Source organism: Ascaphus truei, chromosome 1 (assembly GCF_040206685.1).
Source record: "Ascaphus truei isolate aAscTru1 chromosome 1, aAscTru1.hap1, whole genome shotgun sequence".
Taxonomy (NCBI): Eukaryota; Metazoa; Chordata; class Amphibia; order Anura; family Ascaphidae; genus Ascaphus; species Ascaphus truei.
In genome coordinates, this window is record NC_134483.1 from 477348908 (window position 1) to 477369040 (window position 20133).

General features: G+C 42.4%; 1 protein-coding gene across 6 annotated transcripts in view; it reads right to left on the reverse strand.

The window, feature by feature from the left end:
* Positions 1-2244: 2244 nt before the first annotated feature.
* The window catches only part of FAM114A1 (family with sequence similarity 114 member A1), a 33998-nt gene continuing 16109 nt past the window's right edge, over positions 2245-20133 (reverse strand). For all 6 annotated transcript variants that reach the window (XM_075567875.1, XM_075567888.1, XM_075567880.1 and 3 more), the window contains exons 6-14: positions 18648-18782; positions 16285-16437; positions 15531-15654; positions 13422-13507; positions 10711-10890; positions 9758-9897; positions 4704-4776; positions 4132-4185; positions 2245-3697 (exon numbers count right to left, since the gene is read on the reverse strand). In XM_075567875.1, the coding sequence (XP_075423990.1) occupies positions 3566-3697; positions 4132-4185; positions 4704-4776; positions 9758-9897; positions 10711-10890; positions 13422-13507; positions 15531-15654; positions 16285-16437; positions 18648-18782 (1077 nt within the window). In that variant the 3' untranslated portion in view covers positions 2245-3565. The remainder of the gene's footprint in view (positions 3698-4131; positions 4186-4703; positions 4777-9757; positions 9898-10710; positions 10891-13421; positions 13508-15530; positions 15655-16284; positions 16438-18647; positions 18783-20133) is intronic.

Sequence of the window (20133 nt, forward strand, 5' to 3'; positions counted from 1 at the left end):
CACGTAATCCGCAAATCTCATTATTAAGAACTCCTTACCTCATGCATTCCTGATGTCTCGTGTATTTTCTTCCCTAACCCGGGTCTCTTTCGTACACCAATCATCTCCCATACTGCCCTCTACTCTCCTTCCCAACCTGCATCTCTTATCCCTTCAGCACAGTCTCCATTTCCTAGTCTGTTCCTAGTTACTGGAGAATGAAAGCTCTGTCTTCATCAATATTATGGAAACCCGAAGCGTCTTCGTCTTTAATTTCCTAGCTTCAAGCCAGCACTAAGATATGGCTTAACTCTTCTGGCAAATTCTCCACTGCATTATCTTCTGGTGGTCTCTACTTCATCCCCACTCCATGGCCTGGAAAGCAACAGTGAAGCGGTAAGTCTCCTTCTCAACCGCGTCTCTCTCAAACTACACTTTTTGAAGTACACATTATTCCCCTCTCCTAGTCCCTTTAGTCTCTTGAACCAACATAACTGCCTCAACTCTGACAACCACAAACTTATGTTAAGACATTTTAATATGCCTTTTGCCATTCTGTCTTCCAAAATTCCTCTACTGCATCCCAACTCTGCACCCCAACACTTAATTCCAGGGTGAGAAAATGCCAAAACGAGAGGAGCAGTCTGGAATCAGTGGCACATCACTCCCCCAAGGCCAACCTCTAATATAAGCTGCAGAGGTTCTCTAAAGACATGAGAGAAACATGTAGCATATCTGGGGAATGGGTATGGGAGACACAGCCATTCTTGGCCATGTCTCTTAGCGGGTAGCCATCTCCTGTCATTTTGATGAGCACACTTGTAATTCCTATATGGTACCCAGATCTTGATGCTACCTGAATGCTGCAACCAGTAATTAACTGGCAATGATGAGTCAAAGCCTTCCCATCACTTGGAACGACCCAAGAAGCCCAGCTCACTAATAGGCATGCACTGACCTTTACTACTTTTCTAGCGAGTCTATTGCTGATCAGTACAATGTGGTTAAGAGACATCTACAGACAGTCCTTGGTTATCCAACATATGTTATATTATATACATACATACACACACACACACACACACACACACACACACACACACACACACACACACACACACACACACACACACACACACACACACACACACACACACACACACACACACACACACACACACACACACACGTGTGTGTGTGTGTGTGTATATATATACACATATACACACACATATATATATATATACACATATATACATACATATATATATATATACACACATATATATATATATATATACACACATTGCACGTCCCTGAGGAAGGTCACGTTGAGTGGACCGAAACGTTGGAGGTGGTGCCATGTTACTTTGATTACAGCTTCATTGGAACTACTGGACTGTGTGCTGTCTCGTTTTTTCCGGACTCTAAATCTGGTAAAATCTACTTTTTACATGTGCATATGGGGCAAGCATCAGCATCTTACTTATGTTTACAGTGTGCCAACTGAGATGATTTTTTCACATATATATATATACATATATACATATATATATATACATATATATATGTATGTATATATATATATATATATATATATACATACATATATACACACACACACACACACATATATATATAACATAATAAATAATATATTATATAGTACAATATAATATTATATAGTACAATATAATATTATATAGTACAATATAATATTATATAGTACAATATAATATTATATAGTACAATATAATATTATATAGTACAATATAATATTATATAGTATAATATATATATATATATATATGCTCTTACGACGCTTTGCAACGTTGTTTGTGTATTTATCCAACGCTATGTAATGCATACCTATGTTCATTTTTACAACGCCAAAACGGCTTATCCAACACTCTTACGACGCTTTGCAACGTTGTGTATGTGTGTATATATATATATGTATATGTATATATATATATATAAAATACACAACGTTGCAAAGCGTCGTAAGAGTGTTGGATAAGCCGTTTTGGCGTTGTAAAAATGAACATAGGTATGCATTACATAGCGTTGGATAAGCTATTTGTTGTAAAACGAAGCATTGTAAAACGAGGACTGCCTGTATAGTGTTTCACTGACCGAAAGCTGATGTTCCCTGAGGTCTAATGTAATTGAGTGGAATCATTTAATTGTCTGTAAAAATTCAATAACCCTAATGAATAACTAGAATGCAATGACACAAAGTTGAAAACACATGCATTATAAATGGAGGGAGAAAATTAGATTTTAATAAAAACATATGTCCCAATGTCATTATAAATTCTGTATACATTAATGGGAATAACAAACTTGAATGTTACGCACTGAGGCAATCGCTGCAAAGAATAATTGAAAATAACACAGGAAAGTCAAATACACTTCAAATAATCTCTCTTGAATTCTTTTTTATAGATCATAAATTATTTGTTTAACCAAAAGGCAGAAGCACCATCATTTCCTATGGCAAGACATTGTTACATACCTGCTCCATCCCAAAAAGACTATTTTTTTAAAATCAGTTTATTACATGTGTGTTTAACATAGGTGCTAAACACAATTTTTAAATTACAAAATCTAGCAGCCTAATTTAATTATCCAGAAATGAAATAATAACAAAATAAAATATACATACAAGCTTTAGAATCCGAGCAGTAGCCCATTTGAAAAGGCAGCATTGAGCCACGAATTGAGAAGTCAATGAACAATAATTAATGTTGGCTTACACAAAATTGCCATGTTGTGCCTTTATTCTGTAAACGTTCATTATAAACATAGATCTAGCTTTCTCTAAAACAGACCCATGGACTAATGCAGATAAAAACTCATCAGTTCTGCAGAAAGTAACGTAGAATTCCAGGTCTCACGATTTAAACCTAAATCATTATAGGTGAGATGGAGTGAGCTGAAACTGGTACACGGTGCAGTTCCCGGTTTACTTTTCACTACTGTATGCTGTATGATATGGTGTCGTTTCAATCTCTTTGGTTTTTCTCTGTGCTTAAGGCTGGTTCTATAGCGCGGGCGCGCGCTACGCCATGCGCGGCATTTATAGTTGGCTGACGTTATTCCTTAAAAGCGCTCAAAACAGAAATGAACATGGCTGCATATTCCTTCCCATCTCACTTCAAAGAACCTTATCTGAGAAGCTCAGGATATGACTGTTTCTCTTTGAAGTCTGAGTGGACAATAGTTCTGTGCTGACCAGTGGGGTGTGGCAAGGTAGAATTAACAGGAGAGGTTACAATGTAAACACTCTACTGCAGGCTGCGGGCCTTCAAAATAAAGACAAAAAACATGGGTGGTTATCTGCTTTAAACGGGAATCACACTTTCAGGAGAGACTATATTGTGCATCTTTATATAACCACAGAAAGAATTTATTCTAAAAAAAAAAAAAAATACCAAAAGGCATTTGGTGTACAATTTCCTTTTTTTTTTTTAAATGTGCAAAACCGCATATAAACAACAATGAAGTCCCTTTCAAGCAGCTTAACAGGTGTATTGGGTTCTCTTGAAATAGTTTGCATGAAAAACTAGGCTAGTGCTGTAATCTATTGTAGCACAAGCAGGCCTACATTGGGAGGACACTCTGCTTTTGAAGAGGTGGTCTGAATGTGTGAGAATTGCAGCACTGGTAGTAGCAGTTTGAACGCATCCTGGATATAGGTTGTACTGTTGCATCCCTGAAAGAAAAAATATAATAATAATACTAAGAGCATGTTTTTGTATAGCGCTGCTAGTTTTACGTAGCGTTTTACAGAGACATTTAGCAGGTACATGTCCCTTCCCTGTGGAGCTTACAATCTATGTGTTTGGAGCCTGAGGCACAGGGAGATAAAGTGACTTGCCCAAGGTCACATGGAGCCGACACCGGGAATTGAAATTCAAACTCGGTGCCAGTCAGTGTCTTTACTCATGAGCCACTCATTCTCCCTATAGGAAGGTTATATTTAATTTTTCACCATACAATACATATAAATGTGACCTTGTGGATGTCAAATATTTAAGCAACAAACCATCTCATGGATACATTAAGAAAAATCACTTATTTCTGTTTTTCATATTATGAATGGAATGATTTGAAGCATTAGGAAGGTGAAGAAATCTGAAATGTTACCTCCGCTTGTATGCTGTTCACCATTGGATTCAGGACTTCGGCCTTTGTCTTGCTCTGCAAAGATTAATGAACGCATAAACATTTTTCTGTTTTATCTACCTGTCCATGTCCAAATTATAACTTCCACAGTGTCTTAGTGGTTCATAGGGAGCTACTTATCAGTCTCCTCAAAACAGGCGCATACAGTGATATGGCTAAAAAAAATATAAATAAAAAAGGGCATTTCACGTTGACAAATAGTCACTACAATGAGTTGAAAGAGGATTGAAGGGGTTAAAACCCAGCTAAATTGTACTCGTGTAAAAGCAGTGCATCAGCTATATTCAGAATTACACATGGATATCATGGAGAACTATGGGACACTGGCACAATTATCCCTTATTGTGAACAATCGGTGCAAAAGAGACAACTTGTGTGGCTATATTTTTTTGTGTTTTTAAAAAGAACTAAAAGGTAAAAAAAAAGACTTGCATATTTCCTATATGTTGTGCTTATTATATTCTTCAATTTTATGCATCCTCCAAATGCGGGGCAGCCAATCAGAATGAAGGTTACAGAGAATGTATACTTACACCAACTGAAGTGAGGGAGCCTGAAAATGTCTTCGCTAGAGTCGATACTTCCTTACACATAGCACTGGTTAGCCTTGGGAAAAACATTGACAAAATGAACATATTACATTGCATGACACAACTGATTGCAATTGTCTGAAATCTGCATTTCACCAGACGTAACAAAGTAAAAAAAATCCTATTGCTTTTAAAGGGATTTTGTTCTTTTTTGATACATTAGTGACTTTGACTTAAGACAGACCCAATAGTGTGTGCACTGTAGTTAGAACATAAAGAAATAGAGACCGGATAGAACATTTGCTTCAATGCTTTGTGTATGTGTGTCTGTATTTTAGACTTCCTGCATAAAAACATTTTCTCTGAGGCTAGTACCGACTCTGTTATATCAATGAGAGGTGCTCCTCTAAAGTAGCGTTAGGAATTATTCCAAGTCTCTAAACAATATGCATATAGTGAACAATCAATGCTGCTTTTTCCCCTTTGCTTTTCGGTGGATGACCCCTGTTCCAAAACCAGGGCTTTATGTAGACGTTATGGGTCCTGAAGCTCCTGCGGGCCTGGGTTAGAAAATAAAACGGAAATAGGGTGCATGCAGGACTCTTCGGTGGAAAGCATTGGCCCATGCACTGTGAAGCTTTGCAGGACCCTCTGGAAGTGAAGGGTTAATTAAAAAAAGCCTGCGGGTATTTATTTCAGTCGCCCAAACAGTATATGTCACTGAGCAAAGCAGCTTGTACAGGAATGTTTGTGGGGACGTTGCTTAAAGTCTGTATGATCTTCTTGGCACATGCTGCAACTTAAAAAAAAAAAAATGCTTTTGTTTCCCATGTTACGCCTGGCATGATTTATCACAATAGTAATATGTTCTCTTATATTGCACAGATAAGTGTTCACGGCGCTGTACATAGAATTTTGCAGGCACAATGAGTCCCTGCCCCATAGAGCTTACAATCTAATTTTGGCACCTGTGGCATAGGGAGATTTAGTGACTTGCCCAAGGTCACAAGGAGCAGACACTGGGAATCCTCCAGCAGGTTTCCAAACTGCTCATGTTTGGTTGTGATGAATCCGTATAGAAAGTACGGTTACTGTACATCTGTACGAGTTACACCGTCTGCATCTCCCAATTCAGAAAAAGGGGTTGGAGTCAACCAGTGTAATTTACCTAAAATCCATCTTTAATCTGTTACAGGATCTGGGAAAACTTTCACTTTGATTTATTAATTTTTAAAATGAGAAAAATCTGAACTAGATTTATCAGCATGTGAAAAAACCCATCAAAGCAGGGATTTATTGTACAACATGCCAAAGTTAGTACTTGCACCAGCACTAGATTTATCATCTCAACAAAAAGAAACTATGGTGTGTGTATGTACACACACACACACACACACACACACACAGACACACACACACACTACGTAACATACGCCGATCTAGGAGATATGGAAGGTTATTAATCATTACGCTTTGTTTTCATCCCTCCCTGTAACATCTTGCCGTCTCTTGTCCCTCTTCCCCACCTTACTCTCTCCTCCATCATGCCCTGCTCCTTTTTGCACTCTCTGCATTACTGTGTCTGCTCCTCTCCCCTCTGCACACTACACTCCCTCCTCTCCTACTTCTCATGTCTCCTCCTCTTCTTGCTGTCTCTCTGTTCTCTCCTCCTACAGACCTTAGTGTCGCTCTTCCCGATGTACACACTGCTCTCCATTCCCTCCTTGTCATCCTCCCCGCTCCATCATTCCCTGCTCCTCTTTACACTTTCTCCCGCCCTCTCTTTGCACTCCATGCCTTACTGTGTCTGCTCCTCTCTGTGCATACTACTACACACTCCCTTCTCTCCTACTCTTCTCATCTGCTCCTCTTCTCCTTGCTGTCTCCACTGCCATTAAACACGCCCCTCCCTCCGCCAATGTTTCCCTGGGTGAGGGAGAGACCACTCAGTCTATCACAGAGGGGGAGGGATGTATATCTTTATATAGCACTGACGGTGTACTCAGCGCTTTACAAAGACAATACAGTACAGGGAATTATAATAATACAATAAACGCAACCAAGTCAGACAATAGGAAATCCCTGGTCAAGAAAGCTTACAATCGAAGTGGTATGTTGGGAGACAGATGCAGCGGCCGTTATTCGAAGAAATCACGGCGCTGTTTTCGTGTGCGCTACTGTACTCCACGCGGCATTAACACTGCCAATTGCCCCAGGCACACGTGTTTATCGCGGTTGCTTTGTTTGAATTTCATGGATTGTGTGCAATTAAATGCAATGAAATGAATGAATTGCAATGTGTTCAGTACTGTGCTACTGTGTCAATTTCGGGTGTTTAAAAACCAGAACACTAAAATGCCATTTTCTGCACTCGCATGCACTCGCGTGTTAAGGCGGTACGGTTGGAAGAAATCCCGCGCCATGACATGGGTATTCCGAGGTATACACCGCGTGCAGTGTTTCAATAACGGTTGCTGCATCTGTAGGTAGAGATTATGGGTATGGGACAGTAGCCATGAGAACATGGTATTGGGACGCTTCTTTTGAGAGGGGAGTTTTAAGGTTGGATTAAACACCATTTACGATGGGTTAACACCATTAGCAGGGAAAGAGGTGGCAGGGAGACGTGGACGAGAGCAAGTGTGTATATGGCTGGGTCCAGGATTAGGAGAGATATCCCCGAGCAGGAGAGCGAGGTGAGGATAGGATTTGTGGGGTTGCTTTTTATTGAGGGGTGTAGATGTTGTTGGGAAAGAGGTTTGTAAATAGTGGTGCAGTGTCTGGGCTCAGGCTTAGGTGGAGGGCAGGAGAGAGGAAGAGATGTGATAGGAGGAGATTGGAGAAGTTTGAGAGAACAGAAAAGTTTACAAAGGAGCGAGGAAACAGCACACAGAAAAAGCAATATGGGCGGCATAATAAGATGCAGGGAGAGAGGTAGAAGGAGAGAGTTCCAAGGAATTGGAGATGAGGAGTAGGATGTGGAACAGCAGTGGGTAAATCAGGCCTGGGAGGGCAGTGTAGCCCTAAAGATTAATCAGCAGCTTCGACAGTTAGTCTTTAGATGTGAAAAAGTTGTCAGAGCATTTAGAAAGCCAGGTTCTCGCAGTTGCAGGGTTAATTCTTGTATTCTTCATCTCAAATTCAAACTCCACCGATACTTCATAAGTGATATATATTTAACATGTTACACAGCCAATGTGCCGTCTCATTGGCTGTCCCTGGGTGAGTGATAGGCCACTCAGCCTATCACAGGGGGGGAGGGGGGAGATCCTTACTGGCTGGCTGTCTGTAGGCGAGAGGCCGTACAGCCTATCACAGAGGGACGTCAGGACATCCATAGAGAAATATACAGTATATATAGATTTGTATCTAGTACTTTTTGTTTTTTTGCACTGAATCACAGTTTTGCACCAAGACCGATTAGAGGGCTGCAGACATGGCCAATAATTGTTGGCTTGTTCTGCCGGGGGTATGTAGAATGATGCAGCGGCACACAGTAGTATTAACTCTGTCTACTTTATTTACTTTAGTACATAAACATATGATGTAATGTAGCTCTGCTTCTGCATATTCTATCCCTTCCTTTCCCGTACAGTACTTCCTGTCCTCCCCTCCTTATCCCTCCCTCCTCCATGCAGGAGGGGTCAAGGGTGATGCCCCTAGCTGGTGGTGTCAGGTTGCGGAGGGGATGCCCTTTGCCTGCAGGATGCTACTGGTGACTGGGGAATATGGGCTGCTTCTTCCTATAAACACAAGGGAGACTGACTGGTGCAGATTTAAGAGGAGGTTCATTCTTGAGGACATACTTGAAAACGAGAGGTAACTCTCAATGTATTACTTCCTGGTAAAACATTTTTATAAATACATTATAAATAAATTCCTTCAAACTCCCTATCGCCAGGTGACTTCCTCTACGAAAAAGCTGCTTTCAAACAGAAAATGCCCAATGGGATCTCGTGTGCTGCAGGCTCTGCTTGCTGCAAGTCTCTGCTTGCTGCAGTCTCTCTGCTTGCTGCAGTCTCTCTGCTTGCTGCAAGTCCCTGCTTGCTGCAGTCTCTGCTTGCTGCAGTCTCTCTGCTTGCTGCAGTCTCTGCTTGCTGCAAGTCTCTGCTTGCTGCAAGTCTCTGCTTGCTGCAGTCTCTGCTTGCTGCAAGTCTCTGCTTGCTGCAGTCTCTGCTTGCTGCAGTCTCTCTGCTTGCTGCAGTCTCTGCTTGCTGCAGTCTCTGCTTGCTGCAGTCTCTCTGCTTGCTGCAGTCTCTGCTTGCTGCAAGTCTCTGCTTGCTGCAAGTCTCTGCTTGCTGCAGTCTCTGCTTGCTGCAGTCTCTGCTTGCTGCAGTCTCTCTGCTTGCTGCAAGTCCCTGCTTGCTGCAAGTCTCTGCTTGCTGCAGTCTCTGCTTGCTGCAGTCTCTCTGCTTGCTGCAAGTCTCTGCTTGCTGCAAGTCTCTGCTTGCTGCAGTCTCTGCTTGCTGCAGTCTCTCTGCTTGCTGCAAGTCCCTGCTTGCTGCAGTCTCTGCTTGCTGCAGTCTCTCTGCTTGCTGCAGTCTCTGCTTGCTGCAAGTCTCTGCTTGCTGCAAGTCTCTGCTTGCTGCAGTCTCTGCTTGCTGCAAGTCTCTGCTTGCTGCAAGTCTCTGCTTGCTGCAAGTCTCTGCTTGCTGCAGTCTCTGCTTGCTGCAGTCTCTGCTTGCTGCAGTCTCTGCTTGCTGCAAGTCTCTGCTTGCTGCAAGTCTCTGCTTGCTGCAAGTCTCTGCTTGCTGCAGTCTCTGCTTGCTGCAGTCTCTGCTTGCTGCAGTCTCTGCTTGCTGCAGTCTCTGCTTGCTGCAGTCTCTGCTTGCTGCAGTCTCTGCTTGCTGACACAAGTGAACCAGCGAAGGTCCATATTCATCATAAACTAACACAGCTGAGTCTAGAAACCACTATTGAATCCTATCATTAGTTTTAGGTAAATGGACTTGCTGAAAAGCTCAACAAAAACACCCATTATTTTGTAAGATTTCCAATTACATTTACATATGGATTAATAAAAAAAAAATGTCAGTGGAAAGCAAATGCATACGTACTTGGTTAAAACCACAGCTTGGTCTTTTACCGGCTTTTCTACGTCTTGTCCGTGGAGTATTAACTCTGCTACTTTGTGGAGCTGCTCGATGCAGCGAGCTGTGATTTCTGCAAGGCTTTCCATCGAACGCATATACATGTCCTGAAAGACAGGGAACACAATAATATTGTGTGCCTGTGTACGCACGTGGAGGTAAAGGCCGCGCTCATTATTTATAAACATGTAACCAGACTAATTTGCCCAGGCATTCTGCTGCAACATTACCATTGAATCCTATGGAAACATCTGGCCACATCTATATGTATATACACATGTAATGTACTGAATAGAGAGCACACACGATACGGAAGTCTTGCCACGGGTGTTACTGAATCAAGTATCCAAGCGGAACTTCTATACTGTATAAAAAATACCCAGGTACTCCAGTGGTAAAAAAAATACAATTAATTGAACAGAGTCGACATTTCGGTCAAACCTCAGACATTTGTCGACTCTGTTCAAATATATATATTTTTCACCAAGACCACTAGAGTGCCTGGATATATTTTCCTACTATATACACATACACACAGAGACATTTTTCCCCCTGAATGAATGGCCATCCTGACTCATAGATTTGTATCCTTTATTAAAATGAATTCTACCATAGATCTCCAAAGCTGGGGCTACTTAAGACAGAAGAAGAGATCTGCCTTCGGCTTTACTACTTCCAGCTCGAACTGGGAACCAAATGGGCTATTCTCAACAAACAAACATCGAGAAAATATCTTCAGTTTTCTGAAGGAGACCAATTTGGGTCTCAAGTTGGTCTACTTTTATAATAAAGGGGGGAAAACGAACATAGGGTAGAAATTATATTTGAATGAACCTGGGAGTGTTAATGATGTGTGAATAAATGAAGTACTTAAAGAATAAATCTGATGTCATTTAGTAAATATGGGATTTTATGTTTACCTCCATTGTTATGCTTTTCTTATCAGCTTTTATTTGTTCATCTTTAGTCTCTTTCACCTCCTCCTTTTCAACATCCTTCACCTCTTCTGCATTCAAGTCAATTTTTGGTGGCTGCTCTTCTGAATAAGGGATTGTGGAGCACAGTTCCAGAGACACCCAGTCATGAGCTTTTTTTCTAGCCTGAGTAAAACAAAAATAATTATATATGTAGCCCGGTGCCTCTGGGTATATATTCCCGGCCCTAACATTATAAGTCCTGGTAAGGAGCAGGCAGTGTGAGGGTTAAATTCCTCTCACATGGGCCAACATACAGGTCTCCCCACTGGGATGATAATTTGTTGCGGTTTCCTGGTGCGAGTCTGGAAACCATGTGCCAGGGGGGGTGGGCACACTTCAGTAGTGCTGCCCAGTTACCGGATCTTAGGAGTGGGACCCTCCCCTGGTATAAAAGATGGCTCCCTATCAAATGTAGGCTGTTCTAGTGTTCCATCGTAGCCTGCTCCTTAGGGAGTAGGTATGGTTATACCTCACCCATCAGGAGGTGAGGGGGTAAAGACTAGCCCAGGGGCCTCGAGCTCCTGGGAGGCCTAGTCCAGGGAAATGGTCCTGCGAGCAGAGCTCTGACCATGAAAGAGATGCAAGCTGCGAGGGCTATGTTCTTTGAAGATCTTCTGCACCTCTCTTGCATGAGAAAGCTGATGTATGAACTGGTCCATCAATAAAAGAAGTTGTACTGTTCCTAGCTTGGGACTACAGTTACTCTGTGTTTCCTTGGGGGAATAATCCCTGCCCCTGGCAGAGCCCAGCAGGATGGAGGTGCTGCACCATCCTGAAAACCTGTCCTGTGGTCACACTCCCCATTCCAACGCGGAGACTCGGTCCTTCTGAGAGCCAGCAGGTGAGCACCACAGCACCATAACATCACAGTAACCTACAGATCTCCCTAAGCATAATTAAGGAGACAGTACAACAATGCTAATTTTTCCCATTTCATAGCTTTGTTATGGCGCCGTTAGAATTATTTTAGGCAAATATTTCACCAAAAGCAGAAACTAATAGAGAAGTTTGTGCTTGAATGTGTGAATGGGATGGAGAAGAAAAAGGAAATGCAATTAAAAAAATATTGACTTTTTTCACCAAGTTAATGACTTTGAATCTGACCTATGGCCTGAAGCAGAAGCCACCGACCTTTAACCTGGAAACCCCCTGGTACATGAAATATCAGGCCTTTTCTTTATACAGCTCAACCCCGTTATAGTGCGATCTGCTATAACGCGGTTTGAGAATGGACCCCGAATTAAAAAAAAAAAAAAAAAAAAAATTACATTTTTTTTACACTGCAGACTGCAGACTGCAGACTGCAGACTGCAGACTGCAGACACTACCAGCACACACTGCACACTGCCAGCACTCACTGCACACTGCACTCACTACCAGCACTCACTGCACACTGCCAGCACTCACTGCACACTGCCAGCACTCACTGCACACTGCACTCACTACCAGCACTCACTGCACAGCCCACTACACACACTACCAGTACTCACTGCACACTGCACAGCCCACTACACACACTACCAGCACCCACTGCACACTGCACAGCCCACTACACACACTACCAGCACTTACTGCACACTGCACAGCCCACTACACACACTACCAGCACTCAGTGCACACTGCACAGCCCACTACACACACTACCAGCACTCACTGCACACTGCACAGCCCACCACACACTACCAGCACACTGCACACACTACAAAGCGCACAGCACACTCTCACAGCACACTGCACTCACAGCACACCGCACTCACACCACACTCACACCCCCCCTCCCTACCTTTGGTGTCGGCTGCTGAGCTCGGAGCGGAGCTGGCATCGGGAGGAGGAGGAGCGGGGGGTGTCGGTAGGAAGGGGGGTGGTGGTGTGGATGCCGGTAGGGGGGGTGAGTGAGGAGCAGGCTGGGACTCGGAGGGCCGCGTAGGAGTGGTGTGTCAGAGACACACAGACTGAGGGCGGGAGCGGAGGGTCTCTGGATGCCGGGCGACGGGCCGGTAGGTGTGGGGGCCTCGGGGGGGAAGGCGGTGGATGCCGGTGGAGGGATGCCGGTGGTGAGGGGGGGGGGGAGGTAAGGAGCAGGCTGCGGCTGGACTCGGAAGGGCCGCTGTTGGCGGGCCTGGTGGCTGCTGGGGGACGTGTAGGGCTTCCGGCTCCCTCCACCCGATCGGACGCGCGGCGGCCATTTTAAAAAAAAAACTAGCGCGACCCCGGATCTAGCGCGGTCGGATTGGGTGGCCCCCGAGGACCACGCTATAACGGGGTTGAGCTGTAGTAAGATTTAAAAAAGCAATACGGTCACCAGGGACACCAATAGAAAGTTGCAACGTCCACTCCTGTTGCTGCAGTTGTGTATTGGTTCTCTTTCAATGTCATTGGGAGCTTAATGCTCTCTCTCTCTTTCCATTTCATTGTGTATTGGCTGCCAGAGTGAGTAACCCCGACGGCCATGTGTATCCACCTATTAGGTATTTCTATCCGTGAATACAATCACTAATATCTCAGGAACCTGGGGAGGTTGGAAGATTGAGGGGACACTCTGTGATTCTCCTTGGCACGGTAACATTAAAAAAATGATGTAAAAAATGTCAAATTAAATAAAAAGCACAGATTGTCGCTTTAAAATAATCCAAAAAAATAAATAAAATAGGAACCTTATTGAGCTTGTCAGGTGTGGCAGCAACATGTAATTCAAAGAGCAGCTCAGTAAGCATGCTGACAAACTCTTCCGTCTCGTCTTCTGCGAGGAGAAACACAGGGTTTTATGTTACGATTTCAAAATGACGAAGAATTTACAGAAGACATGACAAACAGCGCCGTGCTACTACCGATTCGGGTTGTTTCCAAACATGTCCTCGGCGACCACTGGCTACACCAGGTTTTAACAGCAAGCAGTGCACCTAATTGACAGGAGAAGGCCACCCGTGTGCCAGCAATAACAGCTCTACAACTTCCCGTCTCCTTCCCAAGTGAGAGCAGTGACATCATGAGGCTACAATCAGAACTTCAACTCACGGTCTCTGCCCTGTTCTGTCCCAGGAAGCAGAGACTGGTAACAGGATTTCTACTATTTAGAAAGGGTCAAGAACGTTTGGGGAAGGGAGGGTGGGGGGGGGGGGGGGGTGGGGTGTCTGCTGTCATGTTGAAGGGACGCCCATTAAATAAGATAAGAAAACATTATGGGATTAACAGTTAAAGTGGCAGCATATAGCAGCTGTTATTGTTTAGTCTACCAATAATGTTGTTATTGGTTTGGAATCTGAGCAGGCCACTCCAGCAGCTAAGGGGTTAATTCTATCTAGCCTCTTGGTATCATTTTATAAAGTTTACAATGAAACTAGTTATTTTCAACAAAAACAAAACAAACAAGACAACCTAATGCTACATCCAATATGGCAAATGATATATAGTTTACCAATTTACATTTACAAACGCACGCAACCCCTGCAAGCTCAGATTTCAATTGGGAAACCATTGTTTGCAGGTTTGTGACCCCTCCTCCCTGGTTTTAAGCTCGTTTAGCCAATTTTAAATAGCAGGTCTTGTGATGCTCCTGTGAATGAGAGTCTATTAAGCCTTCTTGTTCCGTCAGAGATGTAAAGAAAACGTTTGCAGGTAGTGTTAGGACTTGCTAAGGAGGGGACACCTTGGCGTGGTTGTCAAGCTTAAAATGCTTTGGCTAAAGAACTAAATGACCCTCACTTATGACAAGAGAAACAGATGAGTATTCAACTATATAATTTGTCATATTGTCTGCAGCACTGGGTTTTTTGTTGTATACATGAGGTCACAATCTGAGTAGCACTCTTTTTGACACATATATTGTGTGGTGGGTTTGGGTTCTGAGCTTACAGAGCTGTGTGTGTTACTTATTTTAAACATTATCGATATTACAACAGAGCTGGTGTGTGTGTGTGTGTGTATACACACACACACACACACACACACACACACACACACACACACACAGTAATATATATATATATATATATATATATATATATATATAATATACAGCTCAACCCCGTTATAACCCGATCCGTTACAACGCGAATCCGCTTATTACGCGATACAAGCGCGGCTTCCAATATTCTTATTTATGATTACTTTACAACACGATTATTGGTATCTTAAATACTTTATTGTGCAATGCATACAATTGTACATTATTTCTAATGCGATCCACTTATAGCGCAATGTGATTCTTTGGACCCCAAGCACAGCGTTATAAGGGGATTGAGATATATATATATATATACATATATACATATATATTGCAACTGTAAATATTCCTGTATATTCATTTGCATGTCTTAGACAGGTCTGCAACCCTGTCTTTCACCATTATCGCCCAGCACACAGCACTTCCACTGCAGCAAGGGATTCTGGGAAATGACATGCAAATGAGCACACAGTGCCACCTTTTATCTCAAGCTCCCATAAGAGGTGGCACTGTGTGCTCATTTGCATGTCATTTCCCAGAATCCCTTGCTGCAGTGGAAGTGCTGTGTGCTGGGCGATAATGGTGAAAGACAGGGTTGCAGACCTGTCTAAGACATGCAAATGAATATACAGGAATATTTACAGTTGCTATATGCTATACTGTGGAGAGTTTTTGTCACTTTTTTTACCCACCATAACCTTAATAAATGTGGTGATTATATATATATATATATATATATATTTTTATTTTTTGAGGCCTAAAGTCTAATAAAGAGATCTGTCTCAATTACTGAGAAATACACTACTAGATTTAACCTTACCTTTTTCATCCTGCTCTACTTCATTATCAAAATCTTTCTGGAGGAAGATTTCTTTGATTGCAATAAGATCCGCTTTTAAACAGTCCAACTCTTTATCTTCCAGTGTTGCTAAAAATGACTGAACCTAAAGAAATGTAATTTACATAGTTAATAATGTAAGACATTGGCGATAGGATTTTTTTGTTTTATTCTATGCACAGCACAGGCCACACTTTGGAAATTTAAAATGATCTCAACTATACAACCCAATTAAAAGAGGCATTAGGTACTTTGTGTTAACACTGCTCAGTAAATGTGGCACTTATTCTGCTCTTTCCTGAACTTAATAGGGTAAAAAGAACTTGTGGAGAAAGCAACTACTGAGATTTGGCTGACTGCTTCTCCCGTGTTTGTGAATATAGCAAACTTTGGACCTTCGCTGCGAGCAAAAAAAGTGGCGAACTGGTAAGAATTTGCAAAAAAGTAGCTGAAAGCAACTTTCCCATAACCATATGCCCGTTGGGCAAACTTGGTGATTTTCCTCGCAAACTACCATGCTTCCGTATACTAGCACAAGACGTGAAAGCGGAACAAATGTTTATAAATCCCAAATCTGAAAAACAAAAAGTACAATTTCTTTTGCCGAACACAGATCTCTAGGCAGGGCAACACACCCGCTCATTAATGCGGGGCCTTGGGTTACATTGGTGTCCTGGGCGCCATACAAGCTGGTGACTGGCCTGTCTGTAGGACTACAAAATGTACTGTAAAATACCTTGGTTTCACTTTCATTGGAAAGTATTTCAAGAGCCTCCAGATGTGACAGTCCCTGGTACTCATCAAAGAGCAATCCATAGTGTGCGGTCCTCTCCTCTGTGACCTGCTGAGCCAACCTCTCCTTTTCTCTATCTTTAGCTTCCCTCAGCATCTGCAAAAGATACGCTCTGTACTACTTTTCATAGCCAACGAGTTGGTCTTGCAAAACAATATCCAACTAAAATAGGATTGCCAGACATCCCGTATATACTGGAGTGTCCCTTATTTGAATGAATTGGTAATGACAGTAGGAGAAGGGTGGCAGTGGTGTGGCTGCGGAGGACGACCATGGCGGTGGCAGCAGAGGGCAGTGGTGGAGCCTGCCCCAGCAGTATTTCCCGGACATTTGTAATTGACTTCTGGGGCGGGCACCACCACTGCCCTCTGCTGCCGTTGCTGCCATAGTCCTCCGCCTCGCTGCCATCCTTCTCTTCCTATCGCTGAACCTTCGTCCCGGAATTGTCTGCCGCCAGAACGGGCTCCACTCTACAGGCAAGTTCTGCACAGTGCACTTTCAGCAGGGAGGGAGGGCCTGAGAGGTATAGGAGGAGGGGGGGCTGAGAGGTGAATGGGGGTGGAGGGGCTGCGAGGAGGAAGGTGGTGGCTGTGAGGAGGAGGAGGACGAGAGGGGCTGTGAGGAGGAGAAAGAGAGGGGCTGTGAGGAGGGCTGTGTGTTTGTCAAGAAAACATATAGGAAATGTCTGGATTTTGGCATCCGGTATTTAAAAAAAAAAAAAAAACATTAAATATGGCAACCCTAGTAACAAATGATTTTTCTGTCTTTGCAGCATGAAAAACGAACTTGCTCACCGTGTCACCTTTTACTGGGCGTACTCGAAACGTAGAAGAGGAGACTTGTTATGTCTCAAAAACTCACTGATAGCAACAGTTATGCAGAACTGCTTGCAAATGAAAATCCACCTCTTCATAGAAGTATTTTAATAGTATTGGATACAACCACTCCAGCCAAACTTTGCCAGGCACAAATATTTCTTCTGCTTTGCATGGAGATTCATAATGCACCTCCGCCTGCACCAAATACGTGTGTATGTTTCCCACAGCTTCCAATAGATTGTATGGTGTATGGGACAGAGGATTGATACTTGTATTTACTATGATGCCTGGCCTTTTAACTAAAATACTGCTGCGTACATAGTTGGATCCATATTTAAAAATATACAGGCATACCCCGCATTAACGTACGCAATGGGACCGGAGCATGTATGTAAAGCGAAAATGTACTTAAAGTGAAGCACTACCTTTTTTCCACTTATCGATGCCTGTACTGTACTGCAAACGTCATATACGTGCATAATTGATATAAATAAGGCATTTGTAACAGGCTCTATAGTCTCCCCGCTTGCTCACAGCTTCGGTACAGGTAGGGAGCCGGTATTGCTGTTCAGGACGTGCTGACAGGCGCATGCGTGAGCTGCCGTTTTCCTATTGGGCGACATGTACTTACTCGCGAGTGTACTTAAAGTGAGTGTCCTTAAAGCGGGGTATGCCTGTATATATTTATTGGTAGGTAGGAAAAAAATTATATTGTGGGAGATATGCCAATAGTTTCAATCAAATGTTAACTATATGTATGCCTAAGAAATGGGTGTTTAAACATGGATGTAACTGTGTTTGTAACCATGTATTTGTCATCATAACGCTGTGCCCAGGACATATGTGAAAACGAGAGGAAACTCTCAACGTATTACTTCCTGGTAAAACGTTTTTTATAAATAAATAACTAGGGGCGTAGTTGGGTGAAAGTTTCAGTGAGGGAGCCAGGGATACTGAATCTGTACACATTTGAGAATGAAAATGTCTCATCGATGACTTTATAATATTTTAACTCGTCGGTGCAAACACAGCCATAAAATAATACAAAAAAGTTATGCACAATTAATAGAGTACTGTAATAGGTATTTCGTCCGAAATCAAAATTGGATGTACTATAAATGTATGTAAAAAAAAAAGTCAGACGTGCACGTGAAGGAAAATTCTGCACCATGATTAGTGTATAGGATGAAATATCCTCACCCCTGCCCCTCTCAACGGCACCCTGCATTTTACACTCTTCTAAATTGTAGACTTTTATTTAAGAATGTATTATTTAACAGTTTTATTTTTTAATTAGCTTGTGCCAGATCAAGTTTCACTGTCAAATGCATGAGAAAAACATTTACATAAATAAAATAGCATTTAAACATCGGGTTGCACTCTTACTGCCTGTCCTGTGCGAGATTATAAATAATGTATGTATTTTCCACAATGTCTTCTTATCCATATTTAATTTTTCTTTATGCCTTGCTTAATAATAGTTCCTACCTGTGATAAGGAAACCGTCCGCTGCATTAGTATTTTAGTTCTTTTAAATCCAGGGTCACTTTCTGCCAGCACGTTCATGGTCTTCTTACCAATAAACTCCAATGCACCTAGACCACCAGTCAGAACAGTTTTACCCTATACATAGACAATGAACTGCAATCAGTGGTCCACACTGTACGTTGGAATGTTATCGTGTAAAACAGAATACATTTCATATTGGTAAGTGAATATATAAAAGGCCATTAATGAAATAAACTACCAATTCTCTTTTGATCTGGTTTGAAGCTATGTATAAATGATTAACAAGTAGTAAAGAATGGAGCATAGGAATAAAAAACAGAGAACAGTGTTAATATTCCAAAGTACATGTACTTATTTTTCCTACAACAATGGGGAAAGGGGAAGGGGTAGAAACCCTCGCATCAGCCTATAATAAAGTAAAATCGACAACGGTGCAATAAGGGGAGAGAACAGAATTGTAACTAAAAAACAAAAGACACCCTGTGTGCAGCACTCATTGTATGCAAAAATGAAATGGTGATAAATTTAAAATTAAAATACTTTAATTATATTTTGTTAAAATAAGTGTCAAAATCGTTGAAATAAATGGACAACTGACTGTGGTAACACAACACAAAAAACAGACAAAAATATACAATACTACAACTGAGATCCAGGGGGGGAGGTGGAATTCCCACCTAATTGCTAATTAGCAGAGATGAACAATCAAAGACAAAATAGTCAACCCCTAGTTCAGCAATGACAAGGTTAAAAAGCCTGTAAGATAGATACAGGTGACGGTGGACTAACCATGCAAAAGTATATGGCAATATGCAATACAAAATGGGTAACAATAGAGTGAAAACTCACTAATAGTTGTTGGATAGCCTACAGTGTTGAGAAGACTATGGTTGTGAGGGGTCCCTAAATAAAGGGTTTCAGCAAGCCTAGCTATGGATAGATATGGTTGATAGGCAATGTGTTCATAAATAGTGTGCACGAGAGCTCACAAAGTGTGGTGCTTAGCTCTGGGGCACGGATCTAGTCCGTATCCAGTTATAGCCCCCTAGTTCAAATGTGCCACTTTAACTCGCTTGCTGTTACCTCACAATATACAGTAACCCGTCAGTAGCTGTCATTAGCTAAGTGCACAAGAGCTTACAAATATAGTATTCAGCTCTGGGGCACGGATCTAGTCCGTATCAAGTTATGGCCCCCTAGTTCAAATGTGCCACTGTAGCAAATAAAATGACAGACTGTGATTTCATAGTCAGCAAACACATACAAATGAGCCGAGGGGAGAAGGGATACATGCAATGATACAATTATCAACAGCAGTTACACCTGCGCGCTCAGGGTAAGGTAAATAAATAAATACCGCACCTCTCTCGGTTTAACTGGGCCCTCGCGCGCATACCGGCACTTGAAAGTGCCTCTCACCCTCTGCCCGGCATGGAGACGTCAGCACGTGATGACGTCTCCATGC